The sequence below is a fragment of the Triturus cristatus genome, chromosome 3_2 (genome assembly GCF_964204655.1).
Source record: "Triturus cristatus chromosome 3_2, aTriCri1.1, whole genome shotgun sequence".
NCBI classification, from domain to species: Eukaryota; Metazoa; Chordata; class Amphibia; order Caudata; family Salamandridae; genus Triturus; species Triturus cristatus.
The window spans coordinates 1,067,276,990-1,067,291,044 of record NC_140584.1 but is presented as its reverse complement, the minus strand read 5'-3'; the positions used below and the strand labels follow the sequence as shown (position 1 = coordinate 1,067,291,044).

The following is a 14,055-nucleotide window of genomic DNA, read 5'->3' as shown; positions in this document are numbered from 1 at the left end:
CTGCCAGGCTACAGTGGTTGGTCTGGGCTCGGGTTTTCTATGTCACTGTAGTGGGTGGAACAATGTGTGCTACAGTTCACGGGTGACATTTAAATTACATGCCCTAGGTACAATGTGTACTATACACTAAGGACTTAAAGGTAAGTTAAATGCGGAAATCACGAGCAGCAATCTTTGAATATTTTTGGCATAAGCCATTATGGAGTTACTTTTTCAAGTAAGCCGACACATTTTAGAGCAATGTTTTAGCCACCTTCGAAGGATAAAGAATGATAACGCATGCCAAACACATTAATAGATGTTTGCCTCCAATACTGCTACCCGTGCACTGTTCTTATCTACTTATATTTTTGTTTTATTTAACTTTTCATTGTTACCATATAATGCCTTGTTATCGAGTCATGATTCTCATGGTGCCTTACATTTTTTCACTGAGTCACATGACATGTATTGCTACAAAAAAGTGAATAAATACAATTGACAAAAAAAAATAGATGTTTGCCTGTGCATGCCTGGATAACCATTTTTTAATGCGTTTGTCATACTTTTCATTGCCATACTATATAATTAGTGTACCATTCCAAGATGACTAATGCATTGAAATCAAAATGCCAGCCATGTTGGAAGAGTAAAGAATGTTAAAGTATGCTGACAATTCATTGTAATCACTGCCCATCTTTGAATGTAAACTAAAAATAAAGAATGGAGAAATAATTGTAATAGGGAAATAAATAAATCAATTAATTTAAAAAAATTAAAAAAATATTAAAGAAAAGAAAGGACACATTTGTTCAAGAGCCTTGGCAACGAAGGCAACCGCTTCTAAGGTGGATATGCAAAGTGTCCAAATGCTAAAGCTGTAAGCTGTAATGGGCGGAAGTACAATGTGAATGACAATTGAGCATAACAATAAATGAAGTCCACTGACCCAAAGAAAGAATATTTTTTATTCAAGCATCTTTTAGAAAACCTGAGCCTGGTGAGAGAGCAAAAGCTGCCTCCAAGGCCAAGTCTAAAAATGGTGTCTGCTTTCAGGGATTATAGCATATTTATAGCAAAAATTATTGTTTTCTACAATTAATGCAGAAACAAATGTTAGCTGAGACAATTTCAAGACCAGTTACTATTACACTTGTTGTACTGAGACTTATACTTACTTTTTATGCTAGGCAACCATTTCAGAATTTGCCATTTTTTATACCAGCAAAAGTTTTTAAAAGGTAGACATTAATAGGTTGAACTACTAAAATAAAGAAAGTTCTAACACAGAAAGAGACAATATATTATTTACCAAGATTCTCATGGCTAAGTTCGACTCCAGGAATGCCTGTTGCATCTGTTGTGTCCTTTTGCTCAGGATCCTCCCAAAAGAACTGCACAGCAAAATCAATCACTCTTCCTGCAGCAAAAACAAAAAGACGAAATCAAGAAAATCACTGTTCAAGTTCCTTTTTTCAATGTCTTATCGCTTAAAGTAAAAAGATCAGCAAATAAAGAAGCTTTACTGGTTTAGGTGCTTTCCATTCTGTCAGCTGCAATGTTTATTATTTCTGATCACACAACTAAATATTTTAAAGTTAGTATTTCACTTTACAAATCTGGATAAGATACATTCTGATAATCAAGCTATTTTAATGGGACTTGAGTACACAGCAGCAACATTTAAGGAGATCCTTTCCCTTCCAACCTATTGAGGAAATATTTATTGAGCGCTAAGGACACCATGTAGTTTATAAAGACATTATACAAATGTAAGTTTGTGACGTCAGGGTACAAAAGTACCTATTCGGACACCACTTATTTCAGAGACACTTACAAAAACATTTTGATCAATGACGTGCTGAATCAAATGTAAACTCGAACAAGCTTTGCAAAGTAATAGGTCCCGCATTTGCAAAAGTTTAAGTTAATGGCATTGTAAATGACAATGCCTTTTATTTATCTGTTTTCAAAACCAACACATAAATAAAAGGCATTGTCATTTACAATGCCAATCGCTCAAACTCTTACAAACGTGAGACCTATTGCATTGCAAATGCTTGTTTTGTGGTAGGTACGGGGAGATTAAGTGATTTACCCAGAATCACAGGATGAATCGAACCCGGTTCCCTAGCAACAAAGTCAGCTCATCTGGCGGTAGTGCCACATCCTATATTAGTGCGACAAGTAGATTTTATAGCAGAGTAATTGCATCACACAGCTTCTTATAAGGGCAGGGTGGGCTAGAGGGAATATTCGATAAAACATGTTACAACTGAACCCCGTAGCGATCATTGCTGAGCACCCATTTTCTTAAATTTCGCAGAATCCATACGGCCACTCATACTGATAACATATTAGAAGTCTCCACACCCTTGTAGCCCCATGCATCTTATCAAATGTAGTAATGTGTTACCTGGTACAGTAATTACACGTCTCCCCTATTCTAAGGCAGGATTTGTGTAGCTCGTTGCCCGCTCCACAACTTCAAAACTCTGCCCAAACATTATAATCACAAGCCCTAGAAAAGCCGCTCATGCTCGCTTGCCAGGGTTGTTTTGGTCGTGCACCGGCTCTTACCATTGCAGTTGTAGGGGAGCGTTGTGTCATCTGCACAGTACAGTTGGGTGGACAGAGTGGCCACTACGCTCTCTCTCACACACTGTCTGAAGTACAGGATGTTTGCTAACTCTGGGGTGCCGAGTAATGTTCACTATCTTCCGACTCTAACACCCTACTCTTTTTTTATGGAGCAGGATCCCCCCCAGCCTCCCGTTAAATGGTTCAAACTACTCTCCAACAATGAAGCGTGTTGAGTGTGTAAACCTGTGTAATGCAGTTATTATAACCCTTTCTGTGGACCTGTTGAAAGCAGGACTGGTGGTGACTGTTTAGTGAGCAACATTTATATCCAGGAGCCACCTACGAATGGGAAGGTAAATAGGGGTGATTGTAAACGCTGCACGTGGGAACTCAAATGGAATCAGTCTACATAGCAAGGGAGATTTATCTCAGGGGTAAACAAAGACTGAGGCACATTTTTCATTTGTACACCCACCACGGTGTGGGAGCGTGCATTTGACTCTCGCACAGCTTCATGCCTTATAGTGACCAGGTGGTAATCGTCACATGGGAGGCTGTTAGTCAGTGTGTTTAAAATCAAAATAAAATAGAATGTTTTGCTTACTAATACCTGTATTGTTTCCAAAGTGATTAATTGGGTATTTCAGTTTTTACTGCAGTTTCGGCGATACGAAGTACCCACTGGCACTTTAGAATGCACATCGCATTTCCTTTTTAGCCGAGGTGACTGCAAGCAACAATCAGTATGTATGGGGAAGGGTGTGTCCTGGTCTGCTGCTCCACATTCTTCGCCCAACTTCATCTGCATGGGACAGCGTGAGCCTTGGGGAGCGGGGCACTTTCACTGTACATGACACAACAGTTAAAACAAGCTGGGTGTGAGCCGCTGCTCGCTCCCGCCAAAATACTCCATGAGAGTTAACTTTTTTTAAAAGGTGGGACATGCACCCACCATTATCTCATTGGAGTCTACAATTCCCAAGCGACACACACAAAAGCCTATCCAAAAGCGTGGGAGGAGTCAGACCCCACAAGTACATACAACAGATCGCAACAGCGCAAGCGCTGTAGGCTCGACCTAAAAATAGAGACATAAGATAATACACAACCCTTTAGAGGAACCTAAAATAACTGTAAGAAACTGACCCACAATGCAACCAACAGAGGCACACATGTTTCTGTTGGCTAACATTGCTTAAATAGGATAGGGAAAGGTCCATTCTTGGAAAGAACGTGTGAGGTGGGCTTTGTAGCAGCACAATCAAACACCAATCCAGCTAAAGAAAAAAAGTACTTGAACTTCACCTAAGTAAGTAATATACTTCAGAAGTACAAAGAAAAGGGTCACTGTATCGAAAGTTAAAACAAAAAAGAAATTGAGAAACTGGTGAAAAATCGCAAATGAGGAAAATCAAAGCAACAAAAAATTTCTTTTTTTTTTTTTTTTTGAAGCACTCGCCAGGTGGCATCCAGAGCCTAAAGGGGAAGCAGCCAGACAAGATACTTCACACAGCTCAGACGTGCTGGAGAATAGTCAATTACCATGTTTTAATGCACACTGCTCCTCTACTGAACAGAAACAGAAATGTTACTGTTTCAAACAGCACCGTGAGTGTTACAGAACTGAGGGGCCCATTACGACGGCGTAATGAACGCCACCGCCGAGCCGGTGGTGGCGACCGTTATGCCATCGTAACCTGAAATACCCCCTGCCATATTACGATGGCGTGGGGTATTGCGGCGGACGCAAAGTCCGTCTGCCACTTTTCCGCTTTTCAGCGGTGGTGCTAAGCCAGTACTATGGTGGCGGTGCCTAGCAGGCACCACCAGCCATATTACGATGTGGGTGGGTAATAGGCCCTTCCATGGTGGTGATGCCGCCACGGAAGGGCTGGCGGGGATTGGCTTTGGGGGCCCGTCATGGGTCTCCGGGGATTTGGGAGGTGAACTTGGGTGGTACCCATGGTACCCCCCTGAAGTTCCCAGTACCACGTGGCAGGCACCGCGTAGTGCCTGCCACATGGTGCAGGGAAATGCCAGGCATGCGATTTTGTAAGCAGCACCCGCCGCAATGTCAAAATATGGAATGCGACCGCTAGGGTGGCGGTCGCATCCTAATTCGTGATGCGGGACCACCGCATGTCTGCCGGCCGGACCCAACACCATGGTCATCCTAATAAGCCCCTTAGTCCTCAGTTCTGATCAGTGGGGGAGGGAGGAAATGGGGAAATAAATTAAATCACTTACCTGCCCCTGCGTCCACAGCCTCGGCGCTCCTCTCCTGATGCTGGTGTACACTGCACAGGCTCCCAGAAGCCAATCTGGACGCTGCTTGCATGCTGGTAATACTATCTACAAGCATGAGAGTAGCGCCGTGATTGGCCTGAGCGGCCTAACTTGATGCTCGTTCAGGCACAGGGAGCCTGTGCCTGTTCTCCACCGATTGTGCAACATAGCTCATGTTGGAGAAATATAAGTGCACATGTTGATTTGGCCATCCTAAGACGGTCAGCCAAACTGACAAGCGCACTTATAGTGCCCACCACTCCTCCTCCCTTCTGCTGACTTGACACTCCATCAGGATAGCCCCACCACCGCCCTCAGACTCGGCTGGCAATTTTATTTATATAGCACTTACTGGCTTAGTAAGAAAAATAAAGATAAAAATGGTTTTATTATCATTTTATTTTTCAGTGGGGTGACGCTCCTCCGCTATGGTTCTGATTGCACTCAGTCCTGATGGCAAAATAGTTTGGGAGAACACCTTAAAATCACAGGGGCCTGCTCTGGATCTTCCAGTACCTTAGAGGTCAGTAGATAATCATTCTGTGAGAGCAGAGCAACTTTTGCACGTGTAGTGGTATTTTCAGTTCTACACTTAGTCACAAAGAATCTAATCTTCTCAACCGTCCTCTTCACGCGTCAAACAGGATGCTGTGTCACCGAACATTCACCAGCAGATATCTCAAACTCACCCATTCCACTTGAATAAGTGTTTCTTACCAATCCACCATGTGAGATGCCCAATAAGGCAACTGGAAGAGGTAGGAGCAGATGGAATCAAGATACAATGTTAACACTCTCATATTACTGCTACAGATTACATGCTTAATATAGAAACTATTTTGTCAAATCTTAGGGTACTCAATTGGTGGTTTAGATGGCAGATGGTGAGGTTTCAAGAACTTTCGAAGATATTTTTCTTTTTTTTTCCACCCACTGTGTTCCGTTTATTCTGAGGACAATGGAAATATCAGAATTAGAGGCTGGAACACACCAGTGAATGAGAAATCCTATAAACTAGGAAAACAAACCTCAAATTAGTTCTATGTGTGACTATTAAAAATCTATATCCCATACTTGGAAGTACTGGAGACTTTTCTGACAACTCCATTTTATTTTTGGAGTAAACTACTAACCTCATTGGTGTCTCAATAAAAAGGGAGCTTTAATAGTCAATTACCAAAATATGTCAGGCAAAAAATAGATTTAAGCCCAGCAATATTTATTTTTTTCGGTTTGAAAGAAATAGGAAGTAGATGCAAAACATTTTTTTGTTCTTATTTTTTACAAGTACTTGGCATACTGGAAATGTCTCTTGAATGTCATTCGTGGCATAAGGCAGCCCCTACAACAGAACGCTGGGCCTGGCACACTGGAAGTAATTCTTGAGCTATGGGGGATACCCATGGCAAACAAATGAAGTTAACTTCTCGGGAACATAAGGCGTCAATGGCTCACCATCAAAATATTTGAATTGTCCAAGAGTACTCTCTCATAGTCTTTGGCTTTTTAGCAAATATATATGAAAATTATGCTTTAAACTGCACTATTTGCCCCTATTTTCGCAACCGTTTCTCAGGGAGAGAACCATCTATACCCTTCAAAAAGAGCTTGAGGTGGATCGATTGAATCTCTGGCAAGTATTACATCCCACCATTTACAAAGATCACTGACTGCCACTGAATAATAAGGAAAATGTATATACCTGTAGACACAAATAATACATTGCTGCTCTGCGCTGACCCCAGAACAATATATATTTTAAGAATCCAGGAAAATGTAGTTTAATTGTGTTCATCACTGGATGTCATTTTCTATATAGTCACAGTGTAGACTGTCAGAGATGTATTTTCCTAGTGAATGCTGGAGGAGAAACAACTGGGAAAATATATACCAATAAAGCCTTTAAACTTGCACCACTATGTCATAGGGAAAAGGGCTGCCCATAACCACAGACAGCATGAGAAGGAAAAGACAGCCTGATAGGAATCCTGTACGTTTAAGGACCTCAGGGGTACCCCATCTCACAATGAACTGCAGTGGCAGTTTGCCTGTGCGTGTCAGTTCTTTTTCACATGATGCACAGGATACAAATACAAACTGACAGGCGGAGGGGAGGGTGTTTATGACATCAATGAAAATTCCCACGATGCAGAACTATGTCTGGAGGTATGTAACTTTTCCTTCTGCATTGTAGGATCATCACTGATAGTCATAAACCTTGAATAGAGTAGCAAGCTGAGAGAAAACTCCCATACTGCTGCTGTCAGGGATGCATACGCTGTGAATCTGTAACATGCCTAAAATTAGATTTACTATAATAAGTAAGGAGTCCAGGCCTATCAGGACAAATTAACTTTTTGAATATATTTTTCAATGTTTCTTGCCTAAATTTTGAGTTGGCCTGAGTATCAGTATCTAGATAGTAGTGTCTTGAAAACATGTGTAAGGACCTCCAGATAGCTGCTTTACAAATGTCCAAGATTGGACCCTGTCTAATACAAGCTGTAATTACTGTTTTCCTCTTGTGGATTGAGCCTTAGGCTTGCCTGATAAAGGTTTTTTTGCACACTTGTGGCATAGAGAAATACAAGAGACTATCCATCTAGGTATGGATTATTTAGAAGTTTAGAGGTCGCTAAACTCTGTCTTAAAGAACCATAATTTATGAATAGGTGGATTTATTTTTTAATATATTTGGATTTATCTAAATAGAAATGAAGTACTCTTTTAACATCAAGAGAATACACCATTCTCTCAGCTGCAGTTTTAGGGTTTGTAAAAAAGGTAGGCAGAGTGATAGCTTACTTAATATGGAAATCTGACACTACTTTAGGTAAAAAGGAAGGGTGCATACGTAGAACAACCCTATTGTGATGGAAAACTGTGAAAGGTTCTAATGAAGACAAAGCCTACAACTCACTAACTCTATGAGGCGGTGACAAACAAATCTAATATTGGAGTGCCCGAGAGAAATGCCATGACAGAAAGCAGTAGCTGAATGCTCTACTGAGTCCACTGCAGCACTCGTGGATTGGTTGGAGATTAAGGAACCTCCATTGATCATCTCGAGGTAGCCTTGCTTTCTGTGACTTGGCAGGTCAGCCAGGAATGCTTTCAAACCGTCCAAAATCTCTTGAAAGTATCTGCCCAACAATGCCGCTGAATTGGTGTTATGTAAATGCGTAGAGGTTATACTACACATCTTCTTGCCAATGACATCCATTCTTTTACAGTCTCGGTCCTGAGGTGGTGTTGATGCCAGAGCTGAAGCATGCCTTTGTCATACTGCTGTTGCAATTATGGAATCTGGCTTTGGATTGTTTTTCAGGAAATCTGGATCTTGCTGTGGAGGCCTGTATTTCTTCAATAGCCTAGGTGTTGCTGATTTGACTGTGGCTGGTGATAAAAAATGTTCCTCGACAATGTCCATGAGAACTGGAAGAAGAGGGAGCACGTGATGATGTCATCCAGTGGTGAAACCCTGTATGGAGACTGATCTTGAGAGGTTGGAATGTGTGGCATGTTAGAAGCAGTATCAGAAGATTTTGATAAAGGGGTCATAAATCTTCCATGCGACTGTGATCGTGGTGGCAGCAATCTAATTGGAGATGGAGCTTTCCATTTCTGAACTGGAGTCATCGATGTTTATCTAGAAAAATGTAAAGGCTGCAAGTGAACCTGCACAGGGTCATTGGTCAGAATTATGGGTCGAATAAGTAGAAGACCCGTATCTGGTTCAGGAGATGCATCCTCTGAAAGCTGTGACAACCCTGATCAGTGAGATGAAGACGAAATCTCCATTTGAGTGACTCTCGATGTCAAGAGAGGTGTTATTAATTTCATATATCTTCTTTTTGTCATTGCTAGAATGTTCTTTTCAATGCAGAGTGGGTCTTTATCTTCGACACCGATTGCTGCAACGTATGCAAATCGTATGATTTTGACATCCTCTGATGAGACTTCACACTGATCAGTGGTGCCTGGACATCGAGTGATGGGATCTCGATGTTGATTATAATCAAGATGACGGTGCTGTCATGGCCTTGGGGTCATAGACAGATCTACTGCCAATTTAGACATTGTGCGTGACAGTGATGGAGTCCCGTTGATGTTGAGCCTTCCTATGAAGGCAAACAAGATGGAGCTATACCTCTCCGCAGCGATGTCTATATATCTTTGACGTGGGCGAATGGCGTCGATGAGAGTGATGTCGGTGCAGCTGTCGAAAGGAAGACCTTTTGGACGCAGATCTCCTTTTTTTGAGAGTCCATACCTGTTCCCCGCTGCTTTTCAGGAGATTGGTGAGAGGAAGAACCCTCCATTTTCTTCCTTTTCTTCCTCTCCTATTTTGCTCTCATGTCTCACAACAATACATACAGCTATGCATCCTGATGCTTTCTATGTCCTTATGGGCTCTTTTAGACATTTTGATGCAAATATCATAACCCTTAGTGAGGTGTTGAGTTGACAAACAAACCACACACACCTTGCGAGCATCAGAGCTCACCTTCTTTCTGCCATAAGAAGGACATTTAGAGAAGAGAGCAGGCATTCTAAATGAACATTTTTACAGAAATCTTGAAAAATGCATGTACTTCACAAAGGAAGTGGTGAAATGTCAAGTAGAAAGCTTTTAAAAGCGCTGAGAAAGGATTTTGGGAAACATTTTAGGAGACGAAAACACCTGAGGTGTTCAGGGATCCGGTCTCAAGGAGCAAATAAAGAGAACTGACACTATTAGGCAAACTGCCACTGCAGTGCACCGTGGAATGGGGTACCTCTGGGGTCCTTAAAGGTATAAATTCCATTTTAAGCTTCTCACTGATAGCCTATTAGGGTGTCTTTTCCTTCTCATTCTGTATGAGGCTATGCTCCCTGTGAAGTTCGCCTACCACCACAACACATCAACCATGGGTGTCCAACCACATCTTCTGAGAGGAAAAGGGGACCCTGCAATGGATCAAAATGGCCGTGCCCCGGGAGCCACGTGTGAATCCCGAGAGGAATATCGGTGTGTAGCCGTGGCGAGCAAAGGCAGGGAGTCTTCGACACCATGAGATGGGTCTCTTGTAAAATCTGCCCCAATGCGTTTGGCCTGCCGGAAGACTACTACTCGTTTAACCTTATCCAGAACCCCCCCTGACATTCCATGTTAGAATGCAGAGCTGAACCTCCATGTCCCCTGGTGTGCAGCTAGTCATGAGTGTCAGTGGCAAATTAATATCGTTAGCGAAATTGTATCAACTGGAGCATGAGCAATGGGACTGCAGCTGTACATGAATAAACAATACTTAATTTCAACAATTACACCCTCTCCCCAGGCCCATACTTCAAGGAGCAGGAAGTATCTGTTGCGATTTGTGTCACCACCGAGATCCAACCGGAGGTATGGGGTAGAACACCACCTATCAATCATTATACCCCAACACCCAAAAAACATGGTCTCTAGAGGGGTTCCTAGTAATGTCTCTCTAAAGTGGCGATCGCATAAAAGGTGACTCACCCGTTCGCGCCCAGGATAAGTGAACAATCTAACCCACCTCCATGTACCAAAAACCAATTAACATACACATCATGCACAGGCATTATATATAGAGGAGGGGAGGGCATATGATCTCCTTAAGACAGGAGATTAGAAACACTAGTACAGTCGTAGGCAATATAGCGATCAATACATCAGTCTCACGTAATACAGCAGCCCCTTGACAGCATCAATGTTCATTATCAGCACATGAGCTTCTCCAGGATGATTGTGATCTGTTGCGGTGCTTGGAGGTGCACTTCTTAGGAAGGTTGCGCGTATCACTCTGTGACGAATCAGAGTCAATGCTAGGCGAAGTATGGGGTTTGATCACAACGGACTCATCTATCCATTGGAAGGTGGTCTCCGGAGCGTCGAAAAACAAGCGTCATGAAAAGTACTGATGTCAGCACGACGGAGTGGCAGTTATATAGACGACGAGGACGTCACGGAGATGACAAACACAACGCCGATGACGTCACGAGGAGTCGACCGATGCCACCTACCGGCGAGCAGGGGTACTGCTAAGAAAAATCTTCCGGATCCAGGCTCACGCCTGGAAGTTAATTTCAAATTTTATGAATCTGCGGCTAGATGTCTCTATCAGATTGGCCAGTTCCCTGGTTGTGGCCGTTAAGGTGGTGACCTTCTTTTGCAGGGTTGCCACTGAGTCCTCAACCTCAAACACTTTTGTTTCTGCCTCTGTGATACGGTCAACCTCCTTCCTCAGGTCTTGGCGCAACAAGGTCACGTTGGAGCCCACCGCCCTGATCTTAGCCTCCAAGACCTCTCTAGATTGAGTGATGGCCACAAGCAGCATGGTGTTATCAGGATATTGCAACGGGGACCTCGCTTGATCTGCGTTCCGAGAGTTAACACTTGTGTATTGATCCATAGTACTCTGTTTGGCTAATATTGATGTGGATTTATCCTTTGAAATTGCGGTGAAACATGCACCTTGGACAGCCTGGGAGACGCTCCTATCCACCAAAAGAAAGCAGGCCCCCCCTCCACTCCTGGGACCGCAAACAAACGGAGGTAGCAGGTCCTTGATCCCCTAGCAGGCTCGGTCCGCTCCAGCGGCAAACCACACCAAGGCCTAGCCTGGCTGCTTCCGCAGCTAGGGGCGGGCCGTGGTGCAGTACCCCCAACAGAACAGCACCCTGTAACACACACACGACTGTCTGCACTGCTGCGGCCCCTCGAAGAGAGAGTTGAAGCCCAAGGAGTGGGGAACCGCTCACTGAAACAGTCAGACCCACTGTGGTGACCCCCTCCACCACCAGATATAGGCTCCCATGATCAATGATTGTCCACTGTTTCATCGCCAGTATCCAACGGCTCAACCGGGATGCCTCACTCGCCTGTTATAGGGCTCACAGGAAGAGGTGATCAATGGTGACAGGGGGGAAGGCCACAAAGACACTTGTTGACTCCCAAAATATCCACGATCATCGGGGGGGCCTGCTCATATGCACAGGAGGCACTGAAATCTCCTGAGGTGGGGGCCCACAACCCTGGCCGCTCTCGCACGTCCCCAGCCAGGCAGGCCCACCGCCACGCAGCTGCTGGCTTCACTAGACGCCCGCTGCTGATAATCATAGTAGGCTCAGTGGCAAGCCACACAAACTCACCGCAGGTCCCACCCAGTGCTCCCCGTCACAGCTGGCCCGGGTCAAGAAGCTCCAAAGGTCCCAGGGGGGCTGCACGTCTCCAACATGTCAGACAAGTTCTCCTCAACACCACAGGGAGCCTGAGCGCACAGATCATGAGGCCCAGTCCGGTCCCACAGCTTCCCCCACAGCTCGTACTGCATGTTTTCTGCCATGCCTCGGCACCCGTGGCGTAACCCACCGCTGCTCCAGACCCACGGGTCAGTGCGTCTTCGAGGAGCCACTACCAAGCCCAACGGGGACTGTGTACACAACAACGGCACCGTTCACCGAGAAGGCCCAGGACGCGAGTCCAGGCCACACAGAGCTCCACCAGTCCCCAGCGATCTACACAATCAGATTTCCTACATGCGCTGTCGTCTCGACCCTGGAGTCACAGATGACTTAGCTGCCGTTCTACACGGCGTGGCAGGCAGGATGATAGGCTGATGACTGGCCGACTACCGGGAGCTCTTCTAAGGCGTGTCCTCCATATTTGCGAGCCATTCCACGCCAGCTTTAACTCCTCTTTTTGCTGTATCGTTTTGTTGGACTTAGGACTCTGAGCACTTTACCACTGCTGACCAGTGCTAAAGTGCATGTGCTTCGCCCCTAAACTTGTTAACATTGGAGTACACACAACTGGTATATTTAATATATATAAGTCCCTTGTAAAGTGATATACCACATACCCAGGGCCTGAAAATTAATAACTACTAGTGGGCTTGCAGCACTCATTGTGCCACCCACACAAGTAGCCTTTCAAACCTGTCTCAGGCATGCCGTTGCAGGGCCGGTGTGTGCACTTTACTGCCACTTTGACTTGGCATTTAAAACCACTTGCCAAGCTTTACACTCCACTTTTATTACACACCGGTCACACCTAAAGTAGGCCCCTAGGTAACCCTAACGGCAGGGTGCTTTGTAATTAAAAGGTAGGAAATGTACTGTTAAGTTTTGCATGCCCTATTAGTGACAAAAACGCAAATACGTTTTTCACAACCTTGAGTCCTACTGCTCTCATAGGTTAACATTGGGAATTCCTTAAAATATGTTAAATCTGTAATTCCTGATCAGAGTAGCTGCCTCATGTTTCATATCTTTGGAATTGTAATGATAAACATTACTATTTTATAAATGCCACTTTTAGAACGTGGGCATTTCTCTGCTTTTACTGCTCTGTGTGCCTTGCAGCCTGTCTTCAATACACGTCTGGGGTGGGTGACAGCTACACTTTGTGCATTTCCTCTAGACAGCCACAAACACAGGAAGGGTGGGTGTGACAAAGAACTCATCTGCATTGATCTGCATTCTGATAGCCCTTCCTGCAGGTAGAGAGGGGGTGAGTTGATACTAACACCTGAATAGGCGATGTCCTGTTTCCCATCCAAAGGGCTGATTACTACCAACTGATAGTCTGGGGCAGGGCTGGGAAAACAGGGGGATCTGGGCATTTCAAGGGCCCTCCATTAAAAGGCACAACTGGGTATAAATACAGGGTCTCTGATCCTACCAAGACAGTACACTACTGGACCTGTGAAGAACTCTGCCAGGAGTAAAGACTGCAGTGCAACAAGGATAGCCAGCCTGCTTGACTGCTGCTCAGCAATAACTGATTTTTTGCTTTGCTGTGCTGCAGTCCTGCCTGATGATCTCTGCCCTGCTGAGGACAATGACTTGGCTCATCTCACTTGAACCCAGAGCGACCCCAAAGGCTTGCTGCCTTGAGACTTGTTCTGAAGTCTAAGGGCAATCAAAGACTTCCTTCAATGCTGCAACAGCACCTGTACTCTACCAACTGTATATTGTGCCCTGCCAAGTGGTGCCAATCAGGTCCTGGGCCCTCCAAAGGTGATTTCTACTATCCAGAACCATCAAAATTGACGCAGTAATGACTTTGCGTCGATCGGAACCGATGCATTGCCCTTTGACGCGGACACAGGACCCGATTGACAACATCGCTTCAACTGACTGTTCGGCTCGAGTATGACAGGCATCTAGTCTCGACATAAAGGTGTTCGTCGACGAAACCTT

At 44.5% G+C, this 14,055-nt stretch overlaps 1 protein-coding gene across 1 annotated transcript in view; it reads right to left on the bottom strand.

Moving 5' to 3' along the window:
- LOC146859134 (uncharacterized) overlaps positions 1 to 14,055 on the bottom strand; it is a 2,052,335-nt gene that overhangs the window by 970,356 nt on the left and 1,067,924 nt on the right. Inside the window, exon 75 of the mRNA XM_085649806.1 lies at positions 1,292 to 1,399. Coding sequence (XP_085505932.1) covers positions 1,292 to 1,399 — 108 coding nt within the window. The remainder of the gene's footprint in view (positions 1 to 1,291; positions 1,400 to 14,055) is intronic.